Source organism: Rhagoletis zephyria, unplaced genomic scaffold, assembly GCF_001687245.7.
Source record: "Rhagoletis zephyria isolate East Lansing unplaced genomic scaffold, Rhagoletis_zephyria_1.1 Rzeph_scaffold_00024, whole genome shotgun sequence".
NCBI classification, from domain to species: domain Eukaryota; kingdom Metazoa; phylum Arthropoda; class Insecta; order Diptera; family Tephritidae; genus Rhagoletis; species Rhagoletis zephyria.
In genome coordinates this window covers 75,123-96,187 of record NW_016157108.1, presented here as the reverse complement: position 1 = coordinate 96,187, position 21,065 = coordinate 75,123, and the positions used below count along the sequence as shown (strand labels likewise).

General features: G+C 34.6%; 1 protein-coding gene across 7 annotated transcripts in view; it reads left to right on the top strand.

The window, feature by feature from the left end:
• Positions 1-21,065, top strand: part of LOC108362728 (embryonic polarity protein dorsal-like) — a 117,777-nt gene that overhangs the window by 40,388 nt on the left and 56,324 nt on the right. For 6 of the 7 annotated variants that reach the window (XR_001847512.1, XM_017615868.1, XM_017615851.1 and 3 more), the window contains one exon: positions 5,870-5,962. The exons of the other annotated variant lie outside the window; for it this stretch is intronic. Coding sequence is in view for 5 of the 6 variants with exons in the window: in XM_017615868.1 (XP_017471357.1) it covers positions 5,944-5,962 (19 nt within the window). In the remaining variant the exon portion in view is untranslated. The remainder of the gene's footprint in view (positions 1-5,869; positions 5,963-21,065) is intronic. 7 annotated transcript variants of the gene reach the window in all.

The window sequence follows — 21,065 nt, the reverse complement described above, 5'->3', positions numbered from 1 at the left end:
ATGCAACTAATCTTCATAATAGTAGTTTTGAGTTTCAGGCGTTTAAACTCGAAAGATAAGTAAATTTTCAAGCTTCTTCGAAAATTTTTCATTTTTATTCATTCCATTTTAAAAAATTACACTTTAAAAAAATAATTAAAAAAGTTAGGACGCAGAACAATTTTATAACGAAAACGTGAAGCATAACGGCCAAATCGGACAGAAAATGTTAAACTTTTGTCAAATTTAATAAAAGCGGCAAATTTAGATTTTTGCTACAATCTCTTTCAGTTGAAAATGTGCTTTCCACACAAACAGCAGAAATATTTAAATTTAAAATTAAGTTAAGGTATTTGGAGCCTCAAAGGGCTGTCAAATTTAAAAGGGCTAAAAAAGAGCTAGGCGCTAAAAGCAAATTTCTGGGGCAGTTAAAAATAAAAAGAGCCAAATCTAGCCCCAAAAGCACCAAAATGGCATCACTGTTTAGAGCGCTGGGAACGAGCTTTCGGTTAATAGATTGGCGCTTACCAGTATTGCCAGTTTGCGGGATTTCGCCCTTTTTTCGGGATTTTATGACCAATAAGGGCAAATGAGATTTTCTGTCGCAAAGCGGGATTTTTTGCATATCACACCAAGCAATAAAATTTAGTAATTGATAAATATGTAAGGTTAGATTAGGTTGAAGTGGCTTCCAGTGACCTCACTAGCGCACATGGCCCTTAGGTTGTGGGCCCGTTGGGATACAAGGTGGTGTTGGCCGTATATAAGTAAAAATTACACTAACAAATTATATGCAGATATCCACACTGTCATTAGTATGAATTACAACAAACACATCACTTTGACGTAATGCCCTCCACGACGAAGAACTCAGCTGTCGCCCCAACACCACCTTGTTAAATACACCTTGGTTAAAACCCTCCTTCTTAAACCATCATGTGGGTTTCGCGAAACACAGAAACAGCCGTATGCCTACCTCAGCTATGTCGGTTAGGTCTTCAAATAATCCTGAACTTATACTCTTTCGTCTTGTTCTACAAAGTGCGGGGCATTCGCATAAAAGGTGCTGCTGTTCTTGAGAAAATTCTCGAAATCTATATTTTCAGCAGCCCGATTTTTAGTTTTTAGGCGATAACGTTATGATATATTTATATTTCATAAACGCAAAAGAGAGCGTTAAATAGCTTGTTTTAAGACCCTTCTACTAATATCCACATGAATGGTATGTAATGAGTAGTGCGACATCAGTGGTAGTTTAAAAAATTGCCTTTTTTCGATTTTCAGGCAGCAGCCACGCCCACAAAGGCATACGAATAAAAACATCCTGGAACAAAACCTTCCTAGTGTTTTTGGTACTTTAACTCCTGAAAGTTTGAAAAAAATTAAATCAAGGTACGTACGACGCTACACACATCGCAAAGCATCTCGTAGTGGAGACACGAACCAAAATCAATTTAGTTCTATATCTTTCCAACTAGTTGCCGGAACTGAATATATAAGGTATAGTTGGAAAGGTATTGACCTATAGAATAACACTAAATATGTTGGGTGTACCCTCATAAACCCCTTAAACCGGCAAAAGCAAAAAAAAGTTTTTTGTTTCGCAACACTTTAGCCTAGNTCGCAAAACCCTTGTAGACCAGTGTAAGTTAACGGCCATAACACTTTTATAGTTTATATAAAAACGTAAGGAACATACAATACATATGCACACATATATCAGAGTTTTTCTTAGCTTAAAAATTCATCTCATACATATTTAAATGAAAACAAGTAAGAGCAGCGCTGTCTTCGGCTATGCCGAAGGCTTCATACCTTTCATGAACATCTGCAAATTTTACTTTGACAGATTACTGCTTTTGAATACATCTGCATATATCGATAGAGGAGTTACATACTTATATAAAAAATCGCATCTAAACAATCAGAGGTATGGAGGATATACTTTTTATGACACCAATCTAAGTGATTTTCACTGCTATGTGATCGGTATGTAAACCGGTAACACAATTTATTGGGTTTAGTTTCCTACATAAAGGAGATATATGGCAAAAACTGGTATCTGAACAATCAGTGCTATAGGAGATAAAGCTTATACAGCATAGATTTTGACGATTTTCTCAGTAGACTTTGTATTATTATTTATAAAATATCTTACGAAATTTATCGGTTTTAGCTGTTCAAATAAAGGAGTTTTACAGTAAAATCCCATATCTGAACAATCAGATGTATGGAAGATATATGTTGTAGTCACCCGATCCTTGTTATTTTCACTGTAAGTATTCTGTTAATAATGAGTGAAAATGGTGCGAAATTTCATGTTCCTAGCTGCATAAATGGAGGAGTTATGATAAAAGACCTCATATCTGAACAATCAGTTGTATGGGGGCTGCAGGTTATAGTGACCCGATCTTTGTTATTTTCGCTGTAAGTCTTCTGTTGATAATGAGTGAAAACAGCGCGAAATTTCATGGTCCTAGCTACATAAATGGATGAATTATAACGAAAAATCTCATATCTGAACAATCAGTTGTATGGGAGCTATATGTTATAGTGGTCCGATTCTTCCGGTTCCGACAAATGATTAATACATTATAAAAATACACCCACCTACCAAATTTGATCCGGATATCTCGAAAACTGAGAGACTAGATTGCATACAAACAGACAGACAGACGGACAGACGGACATGGCTAAATCAACTCAGCTCGACGTTCTGATCATGTAAGTATACATTTTCATGGGTCTATCTCTTTTTGTTCTGGTACTTACAAACATCGGACCAAAGTTATAATACCATTTCATGCTCATGAAAGGTATAAAAATCAGATCAAATTAAGCATATACCACTTTTTCATGTCAAGTATGAATAAATTTTTCAAAAGAGCTACAAAAGGGCTAGGGGCAATTTTAAATTTATGTTGTCAAAAAAAGTATTTGGTAGCTAAATCTAGCCACCAAAGGGCTACAACGGCAACACTGATGTATATACATACATATGTATGATAATGAAAGTAAATTAAACACAACTGGGATATTGTAATATTTCATGTTTGATATTTATTTACCTGCGAGTATTAATTACGTATGAATATACAATCACATACTTATTGGCATCATGCACCATTCAGTATACATAGTACATACATGTATACATAGTACATACACACGTACATGCGAGCAAAGTTTAATTGAAATCGCAAAATTGTTTCTCGTCAATCGACTTGATTTTTTTTTTTAATTCGAACAAAAATAAAATATAAAAAAAAATCATACAAACAGCATGTAAAGTGGGCGACGAGACGTTATGTAAGTGGGGAAAACCCAGGATTTGCTTCATTCACGAGAAAAGTATTGCATTTTTAATGAACAAAATTATTATCTGGTGGCAATTACACTGAAGCAGCACCGGCTGTTGTGACGATCTATTTAGTGAGTTCCATTTGCTGTATGTAGATAATACAACCAACCTACAGGTATTTAAGGCAATGCAAGTTGATTTCTAAGCCCAGACGCTGTTTGAGCTTTGTGCGCATTCTAAGCATCAATTTCAGAGAATCGCTGATAATTATTGTTGCCGATCATTAAAATTGGAAAAACCCAGGATTCGTATGACTCATTCAGTCTTAACTTGTTTCTGAAAAAAGTTTCTTTCAACTAACTGATATAATTGCTTACTTTTGCCAGAGATTTTACCAGTAGCTCAGTCACTTGAGCTGAAAGCGGTGCAATTCAGTGTCAACCACATTTTCAAATAGTTTTAGAAAACTCTTCACAGTGTAGAAGTTTGGTATTTTTTTCTTAAGTTACAGCTGAATATCACAAATCGGCAATTCCAGTATTGAATAGTGGTTAGAATATATGTATTTACTCAACAATTGATTAGGCACTTAGATATGTATATGCATTTATTTTGTGAAATGGATTGACGTGTATGTTTGCATATTAATGGTGTTTCCAATATTGATCAGTGGTAAGTTCCAATAAGAAGCCGATCGAGGTTATCCTTCGAATTGAACAGAAGACTTGCTTAAATATATTAAGCTCTGTAGACAGGGCAGCAACTCCTATATGAAATTGCCCAAGAATAAAATCTTAGAAGACACTGAGAACACCTACTCACAAACAAAAATATGAATATAAATAACACATAAATATATATATACATACATATGTATGTGTAATATTTAGGGAGTTTGTATTGTTGTATGGCGTAAAGTTTTTAACGGATAAATAAATGTTTAGAGGACTTCAAACCTCAGCCAACTAATTTTTAATGGCGTGAGATTTCATAATACGACATTTATGGCAGCTGCCGAATCCCTTAAATATAGTTTTAGCCGTTTAAACTTTACGACATACAACAATACGACAGTATACAAAACCTTGTGAACTCCCTAATTATTTTCTCCAGTATTTAATTGTTGTAAACTGTGTACAAAATACCTACACATACATAGTTTTGGCTATTTTTCATTTGCTTTTTTTAAGGTTCATTATTTTAATATAAAAGTATAGCTCTTTATCTAACAAATACAATATAAATCTAAATTTCAGACTTTGTACAAATATTATAAAAATTCCACAAACTTTTCATCCCAATTCCAAGCATTTTAATTTTAATTTCTACAATAATTTTTGGTATGCAGTTTTATAGCTTATTAAATTCTAGTGCAATAAAGTGCAAGTTTGCAGTTTCTAAAAAATCGCTTTGATTTTTGAAATATTTTTTTTTGCTGACGGTATCACGCATTTTCTTCCATACAAAGTAATTTTTTATATGGAAAAGAGTAAATAACACTACTGTAAAAATATTCTCTTGGTATTAGTCTAATTGCGCATTTCCAAATGCTTTTCAAGCAAGCAATATTAGATAAACACTATACTATACTATTTATTAAGTAACTAACTTAACTAAGTATACATATTAGGGATGTTAATTTTTTCGCTTTTAACGATCCCGAGATTTTCAGGATGTCGTTATCACAATCCCGGGATCATTCCCCCTATTTTTTTGAGAAGCTCTCCTACCATAAAATAAATAATAAATAAATTGGTTTGAAACCTACTTTTTTATTTAAAGTGGCGTTTTCATATTTTCTCTCTGACGTCAGTATTTATTTTAGAGGACTTTGTAATTTCAAAGACATGATGAATCCCAAAAGTTATTTAAAAAATCAATTTCTTTTGAATTTAAAAAAAAATAAAAATTTTTTGGATTCACAAGGACGCGTAGGTAATTTTTTAATCTGCTAAAGTTAGGAGGACGAAATTCGAGGATGTTATCGAGTCCTTAACATATAATTTTATCAAAAGCAAAAATTGCGAAATTTCAAGGATAAAATTTTGAAAAGACATTTTCAATACTTACCAGTCCTTATGCTCCAAAAAATTAAATTTGTTTAAATACTACAGGATTTCCTCTTTAATTTGGTACCCATACTTCTTCTCTAAGCACATTTTACTGAATTTTTTAAATAATTTTGGAATTTCTGACGTCAGAGTGAAATACTAAAAACGCACTTTTACTATATGTGGCAAATAGTTTCGCGAGTATATTGACTTTTGTTTGTAAAATTTACTATCGCACGGTGTTATATGTATAATTATCTAGACATTTATAAAAGAAATATTAATTATTAAATAAAAATGAAATATAGCCAATACTGGGCAAGAAAAGGAGTTTCTATTATTGCCATCAGTGCAAATTTCAAATCCCGAAAATCCCGAGATTATTTGCCAAGCATCCCGGGATTTTCGGGACCTAAAAATCCCGGGATCCCGGGATTAACATTCCTAATACATATAGATGTATGATCTAAGATACTTACATAAGTATATATTTACAATATACTTAATATATTATGTATAAGTATTTTTTTGTTTTCAGATGCACAGTAATGTACTGACGCTTTAATCTCTAACTCTATCTTAATAAAGGAATCGGTCTCTTGTACAATTTTCATGGAAAGGAGTATGCCTGGTAAGTGATACTAGAACTGGATGTTTGGCAACATCGATGTTTGCAAGAAAAACGATGAAACATCTAAACTGTGTGTATTAAAATAGTATAAATAATCAATGGAAAATAAGGCAAAATATGTTTTATTTCCAACCTATTCTCATTTAAAAGTGAAATAAAGCAAATTTTGCGTTTGTGTTATTGCACCCCTACGCTATATGTACATAATACCGTTTCCGTCAGGTCAGGGTTTTAATGCAGATCTGATGGCATTAACAGGTATTCAAAAATTATTTGATGCATTTGGAAAAAAACGCATTATTTCGAAAAGTGCAAAAAGTAGTTTATTTTATTTTAGATAAAAGAACATGACTTTAGATGATTTTTAGCTGTACTCCTTTAATCTGCGGTATAATTTTTATTTTCGACAAAATAAATTTGTATTAAAAATATAGCGAGGCCAATCTAAATATAACTAAATATTTCATAGCACGTGCTAATTATATGGGCAAGGAAGGCTTTGCCTAAGGTTTTTTCAACAAATTATAACAAAAATTTGCTCCAGCTTTTCCTGAAAGGTAAATAAAAGCTCTCTGTACATTTTTAGTCAATAATTTCAAAAATGCGAAATTTTGAGTTGTGTCACTTTTAAGATTGTGTGCGATATATACACTCGCATTTCTTTGATTTGAATTTGAAGGCTTTTGAAGCTTTCAATAAGTTAAAAGTCAAATCAAATCAGTATCATTTACCTATTTGGTAGAAAAAGTGTATTTTCAATATGCGTGAATCACCAAAATAAAAAGTGCTACGTGGCGAATATATTCTGTAAAAATAACGAACTATTTTAAACCGAAAAATTCTGCCCCTCCGACTGCCGAATTTGCAGAAACTAAAGTGATAGCCGAAAATTCACCTGACGAGTATTTATCAAGTAGCGAAAAAATTAAAACGCTCCGATGCTGAGGACCTTATTGCACCTAATTTCAGAGTAGAGATGGGCGCGGGATATCGGGGACAGCGGGACCCACGATACTGATTTCAAATTGGCCGGGATGAACGGTATCGGGAAGGTCTGTAAAAATTTTTCTGTCGGGAGGGACCGCAATCTCTGTAAATTCAGGTAATCTTCCTTAAAATCGATGTATGAAATATGCACTTCTTTATGTTTTACTCAGATGAAAATGAACAGCAAAGCAAAACAAAATAATGGGATTGATATTAATAATTTTATTATTTAATATTAATTTAAAAGACATGTGAATGTTTCTTAGTGATAGATTTCGGGAACCACGGGACCGGCCAGGATCTGGGTTAAATAGTTAGTCCCGTGCCCATCTCTATTTCAGAGTAAGTCACCAATTCTCACAGTTCCCAGTATATAATGATGAGATAGGGAAATTTTCCCTTTGGAATTTTCCTACCATGTATGAATACTAACGATTAGACGTAGTTTGATTAAGGCCTAAAAATGGTTGCTTCTCTAAGTTTTAAAAAATTTTCACCACCATTGTTTTTCAAGATGCCGGTAATTTCACAACCCTCTGCGCCCCGAAATTCAAGTTTTACATTCCCTGCGACCGAATTACATATTCACGTTCTTCCAGGTTCCGCTTAATGATGTGCCAAATTTTTGTCGTCGTAAACTAAGGGCGGGGGACGCGAGCGAGACGTCGAACGCAGGGTGGCGCGCGAAGGTGGACCACCGCGACGCGGGGCACTTTTAAAATTGTATACTTACAAATCCGTCCATTTAGCTTATTCGTGTACTAATTTTTGTCAAATGTAACTGGGTGACTACCTATGTATGCATGTGTACTATTTTGCTTTATTACTCAATTGTAAAGTGTAAACGTTGGTCTTATTGCTCAATGAAATAAAGAAAATTTATGTTAATTTACCTTTAATTGGGAAATAATATAAATTTCCGTTATTGCCGTTTGTGTTATTGCAGAATTTTCCTGTGCACACAAGGCCAGTTAATCGGGTATATGGCTAAGTCGGTTTTCCTCATCAATCTAAGCAATTTGGTGTGCATTTTCTTTAAGATCTATTCCAACAGACGTTTTACAAACTTGCTTTTAATATCCCTCTGCACTTTTACGACGTTCCCAGTTTGTGTATTACTAATAACAATAATTATAATTTTTTTATATTATGTGCTTTTTATAAGCATAGAACACAAAATAATTGCTATAACTGGTGTTTGGTTTCAAATTCGAACAAACTATACAACTTAATCAGATGTTCTTTTTAATTGGATTAACGACTAATGATTTAAAATTAGTTAATCGTAATCGCAGCCAGCGATGAACGATTAAAAAAATTTAATCATTAATCGTTCAGTTGATTGCGATTAATTAATTTTAATCGTCAATCGCGATTAACATTTTAATCGTTAATTTTTAATCATTAATAAGATTAACATTTTGCCAGCACTGATATGTACAAACATATACTAGGTCCATTCCTTATTTCCAAATGTTTAGTCCAAAGAATGGCAACAACAAAACTAATGTCAAATAAGAATAGAAATATATGTACAAAACACATTCACGCAAGCACAAGCACAAAAAACACTTATCTACTACCTATATTTTGCCTCCTTCCATTTTTAAATCACTTTTTTAGTTTTTAGATTATTCTCACTTTTAGTGTATTCTTAAGTTCCGTTAATTCAAATTCATACCTTGTTTATACCTTGTTTATACCTACGAAAAAACCGCTTTAAAAAAAACCGATTCGATTCAACATATATTTATTTCTAGCGTTTATTCCTCAGTCTTTATATCGCCCTCGAATAAACCGTATTGAAAGGTAAACAAACTCCGTTAGTTTTTTTCGACATTTATTTAATAATAAATTTGCGCGGTGGACCGAAATAGAAGCGAACGGTAATACAAATTTATTATAATAATAAATACTATTGAAAACGGGCTTTAGAAATAAAAAAATATCCAATCCTGAATTCACGTTAAATGAATTATTCGTTTATACAGGTTTTCTAACCGATATGAGAAATAAAAAACCGATTAGAAAACAAATTCGAGTCAATACACTTTTCGATTTCATCGTGTATAGAAATTTTGTTTATGCATCTGGTTTGAATCACACTGAACTGAGTCACAACGAAAATCATCAAAATTGTCGGTATAAACGAGGTATCAGTTGAGTTTGACATTTTTCAAGATTTTAGAAGTTCAAGTTTAAGAGCTTTTTGGACTAAATCTGACTACTTCGGACTATTTCTGGGAGATAAAGAACGCAACTATTATATGTATTCGTAACTAAATATTGTATTTCTATATCTGAACATCAATTCTTCATACACTTTATTAGTCTCTGGAACTCAGTCCCCATCAGACAAGGCTATTAAATAATGCACTGCACTTCAAAAAAGGGTGGACCAGTTTATATAATAACGTATTAATTGAAAACAATATATAAATTACAAAGAAACAATTATTTAAAATGTTTAATTTTTTCCCAATCGTATCTATGTAAAAGCTTGTTACTTTTATATTATTACAATTCAGAGCAACTTCAATAAAATAATCTGTTTAATTTGTTTGAAAAAATACCATAATTGTTGAATTAGTTAATGCTGTACCAATTGATTTTATTTTCGTATTTGCTTTGCCTATAAATTATTAATACTTCCATCGTGTACGGTTAAACAAACTTTCTTTTGCTAAATATAACAAAAACAAGTAAGAAAGTCTAAGTTCGGGCGGAGCCGAACATTAAATACCCGGCGCAAGTATTAAATATATGTTTTTCACCTTTCCGAAGGCTACCGCTACATGGTAAACCGGGGTCTATCAATTTTGAGTAAATTAGCGTCCTTAAATTTCGTAATATCGCAGTTTCAAGCATTTCTGAAATTTACCGTTATATGAAAAGCGGCCGTAATTTTAGTCCGATTTCAATAATTTTCAACGTTTTGCTTTTATGTGGCAAGCACAATAANTTTTCATCCTGATCATTTATGTATACATTTGTCTATATCTATCTCGATTCGTTTTGGCTGTTACAAACAACCGTTATGTGAACAAAATTAATATACCCTTGTGCACAAGTGCGCTCGGGTATAAAAATATGGAATTTTTTTTTTTGCAATTGCATTGCACAAGTAAGTTCGTTTTTACGTACATACATGCAATTAATGTTTGACTATTTATATTTTAGGCCATCTGCGTTTATTTGGCTCATACATTATTTGCTGATCGACGATTTTTCCAACAGTACAGCACAATATTAATATGACCTCTAAAATTCCAAAGATCATCTCTATAAATAATTTCTTTACGCAAACATTTTTTTCGAATTTGTACGAATTATCACGATTTTTGTTCAAATCGTGTTTGTGCAGACCAAAAAATTATCCATCAGTCAAAAATTTAGAGGGCAAAGTAGCAGTTCTCTTGGAGAGAACTAATGGCTCATGGCTTCATCATTTTTTATACCCGACGGTATTATAAATTTGTTTGCGTAACGGTTGTATGTAACAGCCTAAAGAATCGAGATAGATATAGACACATGTATACATAAATGCTCATAATGAAAAGGGAACTCGATTAAGCCATGTCTGTCAGTACGTCCGTCCGTCTGTCCGTGTCACGATAACTCGGGCAAAAATTGAGATATCTCAACGAAATTTGGTATGTATTTCTCCAATGTAAGTTGCTATTGAAAATGGGAGAAATCGGACTGTAACCACGTCCCCTTCTAAAAACTACCATATCTCAGTAAATATAGGATCCAAATTGTTTAAAATTAGAATGTGAAGTAGAATTTTGGTAGAATATAATATAAAATGAAATGAAAATTATGATGAATAATTAGGGGATTCACAATACATGTTAACCGTCGTTAGGCTTAAAGTTTTGTACGTAAAATAACGATTAAAATGGTTTTAGGTGGGGCTAATTATATATTTTTTTATCAGTTTAAAAAAATGTTGGTATCGTTAGAAATCCTATAGATCACTAATCATTATTTTATACGTCTCGTCAATCCCCTAATACTCTGGAACAATTTTAACCAGTCATAAATTGAATTCTATAGAAAATAAACTAAAAACTTCGCTTTAGGTGCGGTTGCTCAAAGCCAAGTAGACACCGTGTTATATGCATGGAGTCGAAGACGTCGATAACGATGTTAACCGAAGAATAGTGTCAACCAGGCTTTGAGCAACCGGCCCTTAGTCTGCTTTACTTTTATTTTTCGTTAAATATTTCGTGAATTAAAAAGGAGCGCCAAATGTATGACTCGTCCGGGGCGTCTACATAAGTAGATGGTTAAAACTGACCCTGTGTGTGGAATCACATCATCGACGCACTACACATCTGACTGTTAAAGCTTAAACTCGGACTTAATCCGGATCAACTGCAGTTGATGCCCGAGTTGACCCGGCTGCCGTCTGTTTATGCTTTAAGGTAGCATGCTTCTGACCTGATAATAGGCTTTGCTACTTATATTTTCATAAAAATTAAGCATTAGCTCACCCCCCTAATTCGTTGGTTAAAAATCCTTCGGATGCATTTATAATTTATCTTTACATATATGTACTGTATGGTCGTGAATAACTGATAAGTAAACATATAGAATACCAAGAAAATTTGTACCTACCCAACAAACAATTAGGTTTGATATACATTTGAGAATGATTTGAAATCAATGTCAAACGTCAAACGTTTGAAAATGATTTGATATTGATTTGAAAATTACAGCTTTCTCATTAAAAAGGGGAGTTTGATCTCCATTTGAGAATATGGTCAACTTTCAAATCAATTTCAAAGGCTATTTATCAATTGTACTTCAAATCTGGAAATCGAATTTTCTATAGGAAATTTCTTCGCGATGTACATATGTATGTACATAACAAAAGAAACAATTAAGATAAAGTAATTTATAATAAATTCGTCTTGAAAAGCTGCAACTTCTTTAATCCGCGCAAACATCAAATCCGCTATTTGTGGGCTCTCTCTTTGAAATTTTTTTCTAATCATTGTTTTTTTCAAGGAATGTAACCGTTTAAAACCGTTTCGTTTTTCAAAACCGAAACCGAAACCGTAACCGTTATCTTGACCTGAAAAGGAACGATACCGAAACCATTTCAATCACAGGTTTCAATCGGTTTCCAGAAATTTACAAAAATAATAAATAAAAATTTCTTTGAAATAAATGATTTATTTAACCAAAATCAGCAACATTTTGCTAAAATTCTTGTTAAGTAGTAAATAAGTATGGCAAGGTAACTTTTCGCAAAAATCTGCTGATGACTTTGTTGTTGTGAATCGATAATCGATTAATTATATTTAAGTAGTTTCTTTCCCGTACGCAATGCGAGATCCCGCGTGTGCCCAAAATAGCCCAGAAATCATGCCTGTACTCAACAAAATGGGTAATAGAGAGCGAAAATTCGAGCGTATTCGATCGTAAGTGTATTCTTCTTCCTGCCCGAAACAGCCCGAAATTTTCTCCGAGTAAAAATGGATAAAGTGTCAAAGTGCATATCAGCTGTATTGTGTTTACATGTTGCCTGCATTTACTTGGTGCTTTTAAGGAAAAGTGAATGGCCTGTTGATGTATTTTCAATCTATGTACTTAAAATCAAATTTGTGAAACCAAAATTCAATTTCCAAGTGTTTGCATTTAATACCATGTTCTGACCGACAACCAAAACATTTTTCCTTCATTTTCTTTTCATTTACAACCTTTAACTTTCATTCTTATTTTGCTTTGGCCAGGCAATTAACAATAAATCCGAAATGGCGTATTAAAGATGATAAAATATGACTTCCACTTCGATAAATAATCGAAAAAAACTAGTGAAGACACCGATTGGAATGAGTGGAAAGTGAGTTTTCAAGTAGTTTTCAGCGAAAACTGGTTTTCGTTTAACAGATTTTATATGGACGAAAACACAAGTTTTAGGTCGAAAACCAGTTTTAGCAACGAAAACATGTTTCCGATGTCGGTCAGAACATGGTATAAGTGACAAAAACAAGAACAACGTGAATCAGCTGTTTCTCGACTTGTGGGCACGAAATGTGGGTTTTTGCGTTTCCGTACTTCTGAACTTTGTTCCATTTTTGAAAGAAAATGTTTCTCTTATTCTCTAATTACCAAATCCGGTCCGGATTGTTAGGGAAAGAACCTAGTGTTGATATTATCAGTGAACTGTAATTTTCGATTTTCTTTCCTCAACGTTTAAGACATTGTGATTTAAATAATATCAACAAAATTTCTGTGAAAAACCGAAACCGGAACGAAACCGAAACCAAAACCGAAATAAATTTTGAAGAACGAAACCAAAACCGAAACCGAAACACTTGGCAAAACCGAAACCCAAACCGGAACGTTATTTTGAATCGGTTTCATTCCTTGGTTTTTTTTTCAATTTATCTTAATTTTATTCTTACAATTTTTGCTTTACGCTGACGACACACAATCAGGTTTGCCTCTCAATTTCCTCACACACATTGCTTGTCAAAAATCATCAAAATTGAAAGCCATTACGTAGGCTGCATTCAATTTGAGAAGCAATTTCATTATCAACATGCCGCCTTCAAGAAAACAATGTAACTAACTAGCTTCTGAAGAACATTTTCCATTTTTATTCCATTGTAGATTAACATTTTAACATGCATAAGCTTGGTATTTTTTTTATTTTCACAAAATTCGCATGCCAATGCTGAAAAGCTAATCAAAATTTAAAGCAAAATTGAAACTCAATTGAAAGGGGAAAATTGAAAGCAAGTTGCCCATTCAAGCAATAAATAAGAGTGTGTTAGTGAAAAAGTATGAGAGTATTGAAAATTGAAAGGGGAAAATTGAAAGCAAGTTGCCCATTCAAGCAATAAATAAGAGTGTGTTAGTGAAAAAGTATGAGAGTATTGAAAATTGAAAATTGAAAGGGGAAAATTGAATGTGTAACGGCCCGGTTAACTGCGCATTTTTATATCGTTTGACACTTGCCATCTTTCTTCAAATCAACCTCAAATGAATTTCAAATGTAAAATTTAAACCTCGTTTTCAGTTTGAGAATCATTTGAGAAAAACATTTGATATCAAATTGAGAAATACATTTTTCTCAAACATTTGAGACTGTGTTTGCTGGGTAAACACGTTCTAAAGGCATCGAACAACGGAGCAAAGGATGGATTTGTGCATGTGTATATTTTGCCTGTTTTCGTTATGTAAAATTGCCTCACAACAAGGCAATTCTTCTAGTCAGCTTGTTGAATATGCAATCGCTTGGAAAATGACTGCTCAAGCGAAAGTAAAGCGGAGGAAAAGTGACAGCCAATAGCAATTCGTTATTAGTACCGAATATTTTGACGCGTACATATTTAGTTGCCAGAAAAATTTTGGTATCAGAGATAAAAATAATAATTTCATTTTTGATATTTTCCGGTTTTGTTAGCTATATCAAATTATGTATTTAAAAGAAATGTATACTTAAATATTAGAATCAGCTCTAACCATCACAACAATGTTAACCTTTTTAATAGAGTTCTAAAAAGAGATTTGTCAAAGTTTTAATTATTCTATCGAATGTATATACTGCGGTCAAAATAATAGCAGTGAGGGTAACTAAAATACAATTATCATAAAATGTCAAGCAAAATATCCAATTTTTTCTCTTTTCTCTCAAATATAAACAAATAGATTGGTGCTTACACATATGTTAAAGTTTTGGCCGAGCTTCTCCTCCGTTTTTGTGACATGCGCCATGATGTTGTCACAAAATGGGGAGGGACATACAGTTTTACGCCGACTCCGAATGGCTGTTTTTTCATGGCAGAAATACACTCGGAGGTTTGCCATTGCCTGCCGAGGGGCGACCGCTACTAGAAAAAAACTCTTTTGTATTTTGAGCCGGTCTTGAACCCAGGCCCTGCGGAATGGTAGTGCGCACTGCTAACCACTACACCATGTTCTTATGCTGGAACTTAGTACTACATATTACCATGTTTCGGGTTCCGGCGAGGTCGATCAGCCTCAGTCCGTTATCGGACGTTTCGTCGTGGAGGCTGAATTTTCCGACAGTGGCGCCAAAGATCCCTTCCTTGCCCACCTTGGCATTAAAATCGCCAAGCACGATTTTGACATCGTGTCGGGGGCAGCGCTCATATGTACGTTCCAAGCGCTCATAGAAGAGATCCTTGGACGCCTCATCCTTCTCTTCCGTCGGGGCATGGGCGCAGATGAGCGAGATGTTGAAGAATCTAGCTTTGTTGCGGATTATGGCTAGATGTTCGTCCACCGGGGTGAACGCCAGTACTCGGCTACGGAGTCTCTCCTACCACGAATCCAACACCGAATTTGCGCTCCTTTGCGTGGCAACTGTAGTAGACGTCGCAAGGCTTCACGCTTACTTTTCCTTGCCCCATCCATCGCATTTCTTGTATGGCGATGATGTCAGCCTTTGTCTTCCCGAGGACATCAACCAGCCGGGCAGAGGCACCTTCCCCATTAAGGGTCCGGATATTCCAGGTGCATACCCTTAAATCATAGTCCTTTATACGTTTGCCGTGGTCGTCATCAGAAAAAGGGGGTCTCATCCGAGGCTGTTTGGTTCTTTTCATTGGGCGGGGTTTTAACGTGGCGGGACCCAAACCCAGCGCACGCGAAGTTTTACGCCTTCTCACTTTAGCTCGCTCCCAAACGGGTGTTTGGTTGCTACCCAGTGGATACGTCAATGGCACTTCTGCGCACGGAACCATCCTCCCATGGCAAGATACTGGGCTGCGATAAAGGCTTAAAACTGACTGAGAAATGGTTCTATGAAAAGGGTATGTTAGTAAAACCACTAAAGTCCACCATCGCCTTTTTGACCAAAAGAATGGAAGTAAACTTAACTTAACATCGGTAATTGGTTATCGCCAGAGGCGACAACAAGGCTGTCAGAGACGTAATTGTAGAACACAGGGTATATCGCCCAAACTGACGTTTTGGTGTCCCATTGCTAGGGAAGACAAAAATATGCACAAAAAACTTAATTATATGATCATTAAAACGACTACAAAATATTAAAAATATTCTTGATATGTGCCCCAAAAATGTATATGTATAGCGAAAATTGTTTCGATTATCGCATATGCATACGGTGACCATCCGTCCTTTATTTTAAAGGACAGTCCTTTATTTTAACCCCCTGTCCTTTATAATTTTTTTCAAAATAAAGGACGCCTTTTGTCCTTTATTTCTTAAACTGTCCTTTAAATCGGCTCTGCATTTTTCAGGGGTAAATTTTTAAACGCAGAATATGAAAAAAAAAAAATTTCCCTTATAAAATATACTAAAAACTTTCGCCAGTTCGTTTCGCACCCCACTTAAGGGTTTCTATTTAATCGGTAATCTTTGTACAATCTATAAATCAAGTTGTGCCCAGGATCGTGTTGCACGCCGAGTTTCCAGTTCCAGAGAACAGTGTACAGTGGTTCAAAACTGGCGTTCATTCACTTCATTTTTCGCTTAATTTGGTTAATTGTTATTTTTTATGAAAGCTTACAATATTTGCAAGAGACCAGTTGAGCCTGCTTTCTGAATTTTAATTTGATTATATTAAATTTTTTAGTGCAATATGCACAAAAAGTAGTAGTTTAGAAGAAAATGTATTCTCCTGTTCCAGTTAATAAATGTTACATAACAAAAGTTAGCTGAATACATTTGTATGGTTCTCCTAAAACAAAAAAATACACAAAAAAATTTTGAAATTTTATAAAAAAATGTTCACCAAAATAAATATATTTTTTTTTTGGTTTTTAATAAAAAATGGTTGAAAAATGAAGGCTCGAGTGGATTATGAACATTGAGTTCCAATTTTGAACCACTGTGCGCTGGCTTCGTCGTGCAGTATGAATTATGGTAAATGCATTTTGGTAGCACAGGATGGTGAAGTCCTTGAAAAGGATTTGGCTTCATTTTTCGCTACAGCAGGGGAACTTATACAATTAAATAATATAATTAACTGGTAAATATTTGACTTAAATTACGATATGGGCAAGGTACTTTTATCATACAAGTTATATGTACGTATTTCCAAATCATTTTGAAAAAGATGTCCTTTATTTTACGTTGGTTAATATGGTCACGGTACATATGCACCTTCTCCATTTATATAGCTAGGAACATGAAATTTTGCACTGTTTTCAATAATTATCAACCAAAAACTTACAGTGAAAATTACAAAGATCAGGTAACTATAACATATAGCTCCCATACAACTAATTGTTCAGATATGAGATTTTTCGTTATAACTCCTCCATTTATAAGGCTAGGAACATGAAATTTCGCGCTGTTTTCACTCATTATCAACAGAAGACTTACAGTGAAAATAACAAAGATCGGGTCACTATAACCTGTAGCCCCCATACAACTGGTTGTTCAGATGTGAGATTTTCCGTTACGACTCCTCTATTTATGCAGCTAGGAACATGAAATTTTGCAATAATTGCACTTAAAAAAGTAAAAAGTGAAAATTACAAAGATCGGGTCACTATAACTTATAGCTCCTGTACAACTGATTGTTGTGATATGAGATTTTTTGTTATAACTTCTCCTTTTATGCAGCGAGAAACATTAAATTTCGCACTATTTTCACCCAATATCAACAGAAAGCTTACGGTAAAATTAACAAAGATCGGGTCACTATAACCTATTTATTACCTCCATACAACTGATTGTTCAGATATGGGGTTTTACTGTAAAATCCTTTATTTGGACAGCTAAAACCGATAAATTTCGTAAGCTAGTTCATAAATAATAATACTGAAAAAATCGTCAAAATCTATGCTGTATAAGATTTACCTCCTATACCACTGATTGTTCAGATACCAGTTTTTGCGATATATCTCCTTTATGTAGGAAGCTAAACCCAATAAATTGTGTTACATACCGATCACATATTTAGCAGTGAAAATCACTTTGATTGGTGCTATATAAGGTATATCTTCCATACCTCTGATTGTTTAGATACGATTTTTTTTTTCAGCCAAAAAAAATTATTTAAAATGAATGCCATTTTCTGTGGCTTGATATTTTCACTTTTACTTACTTAAATTTAATGGACTACAAAACTGCATACCTAAAAATTCTGAGCAAAAAGTTTAAAATTTTTGGCTGTAATTGTTAAAGTTTGTTGAATTTTTCTAATTTTTGTAAGAAGTTTGAAATGTAGATTTATGTGGTTCTGGTTAGGTAATGTGCTAGACTTTTATAAAAAAAAAACTATAAACATTAGATTAACAAAATAAGAAACCAAAACTGGTCAATATGTTACTTAACTTAATCAGCTGACCACAACGGTATATAGATAATGGACGAGTCCCCCCTCTTCCCTGCGTTCACCTTAACAAACAAATAAAGCTTATCAGCCCTGTACACCTGCCTCTGACAACTGTCCCACACATAGCTGTCACGGGTGTGACATGCTTCTCTGTTGAATTATTCTTATCTAACTACGTGGAAACGACAATGCAATTGTGGTAAATATTTGCAATGAATTTCTAACATTATGTAACAAACACGAAACACAACTTCAACTTCTTTAATTAAATAAACAACTTTTGGTCTTTTTTTCACGGGTGGGACAAGACCAATACTGCTTTATAATAACTCTTAATATAGATAAAGCAGTCACACAATTTAATATATAACACAATTTTTTTAAAAGCAGATGAGTTCTACTATATATTTTTCTTACCAAACACTTGAATTATGAATCGCAAATTATTTGACAGTACATTCAACACAAACTACTTTAAACTCAATCAAAAAATTTACTTAGAACTTGATTTCGAAACGTAGAAAAAAGGTAATAAAAATGCATTTAAAGCTTTAATTTGTTATTTTTTGGTTCATTCAAGATTTTTGCAAATGTCTTATCCATACGTTTGCTAGTTTTATAAAGAAAATAATTTTTGCACTGATGTCCACTTTCCCATGGAACCTCCCATATGTAACTCCTCTATCGATGTATGCTGTGAATATATAAATTTTTTCAAAAGCAGTAATCTGTTAAAATAAAATTTTCAGATGTTCATGAAAGGTATGAAGCCTTCAGCATAGCCGAAGAAAAAAAAAATATGTCTGCGACAAAATTTTTGGTCCCACGGATAAAGAACGGATAATTTACGGCAAATTATCGAATAGTTAGTGTGGGTTTAGCTGGTTTCCTTAATTGGTTTTCAGAAGTTGTCCTGCTAACCTCCACGGAAATGAGCAAAGCACGCGATATTTTTTAAAATATGTCCGCGGCAAAATTATTCTTTTCCGATAGGAATTTTTACTTTGGGAAAAAGTTATCCTGTCAACTTCAGAGAGGTGAGTCCATTCTTGACAAACGGCGTTTAATAAAAATGCAATTAAATATACTTTTTTGACAAAATATACCTATATATGCAAGTTAATCTCTCGTGTCGCGAGAGATATAAAAAATTAAAGGTGCGGCGAACCCACTGTTCGCCGATACTATTCGAACTGTAATTAAAAGACGGACAACGCGAGTTGAACTTATCACAATTTATTACGTGTCACTTGCACGTCCCAAAATTAACTGCCTAAAACATATGAATTGACTTACTGGCTAACCTCTTACTCCTAACTACTTATGCTAAGGTTGCAGTTCCCACATTTCGCAAGTTGGGGCTTGCGCGTGCAGACAGGAATTGCTTATATTGCAATTCCCATGATTTCAATAATTCCGATACTTGACCTGATCGGTGGTTGCGCGTGTGCCGCGTCAGCAAAGTTAGTAAGTGCAACAATATGGTCACATGCCTGGCAACGTGAGTAAAGGGTGCGCCATTGAGCGGTATTGGTATTACAGGTAAGATAACTCCTCCCCCTTTAAAGATCTACGTCCCGTAGATTGAAAGTTGAAAATCGTGAGGGGGTTAAATTTTGCAGTGAGTTATTTCGGCTTTCCGATGTTATGTTGGTCCTGATCGCTGTAACTGGTAGGCTATTATCTACGCAATATAGTTCGGGTGCGGATTTTCCTTTGATGATTTTGTTAACGCTGACATTTCCTGTCCAATGTGAAGGAATCTGGACCGGTGGCAGATCTAGTCTTTCGGTGTAGCATCTCCACAGCAGGCCGGCAATGAATAGTATTGCAAGGATTGAAATGGCTTCTGTAATGAGGGAAAAATTGATCTTTTCATTAACATACCCCAAATATTTTACGTTCTTCATCGTGATGTCGTGGACATATTCCAAGTTTATCCTCGTGGTGTGATTCTTTACGTTAGATAGTATAGATGGCAGGGCATGCGTTGTAACCGCCTCGCTGCTAGAGAACTCTTGGTCACCGATTCTAACTCCAGGTAGAGGAGGTTCGCAGTCAGTCCGCGGACCCGGAAATACGTCCGGTGGAAGAGCCACTGACAAGTCCTCGGACGGAGGACGAACTTAGGGAAGTTTCTAAATTGCCAGACTGCGTGAAGGAGCTTCAAGTGTTCGATGGATCCAGGGAGCATTATTCCTCCTGGGTCCATAGCGTAGAGCAGGTTTTAAATGACTACCAGGTTGTACGGCATAAACCAATCTATAGGGCCATTCTGAGGCACATCAGGTGCAAAATTAGGGGTGCAGCCGATGCTGAACTAGTGTCGCATAACATTCTTGAGAGTGACTGGCGAAAAATTAAGGAAATTTTGTCACTGCATTACGCAGATTCCAGGGATATAGGGACGTTGGATCAACAACTTACTCTCATGACACAAGGTCGCCAAAAAGTTTCGGAATTCTATGCTAAAATCAATAAGCAGTTGTCACTTATGATCAACACTATAAATACAGACAAATACGTCCATGGGGAAACCGTCCAGGCATTAACGGAAGCACACCGGCGTAGGGCTCTGGATGTTTTTATTAGGGAGCTAAATGGTGATCTTCCGACTCTGTTACCCTGCAGGGAAAGCTACTAGTTGTGAACTAGAATTCTACCGGTTTGCGTTTCAGCCCAACTAGTTCACGTTCCATCCTTTTTCAATGCTAGCGACTGGTATTTTTAACATTGCGATGTCCTACGAGATGTCAATTGTCAGGCTATGCATCAGCATCTACTAGTATAAATACTAGTAGCATCATACCAGTTGATGAGATAGTC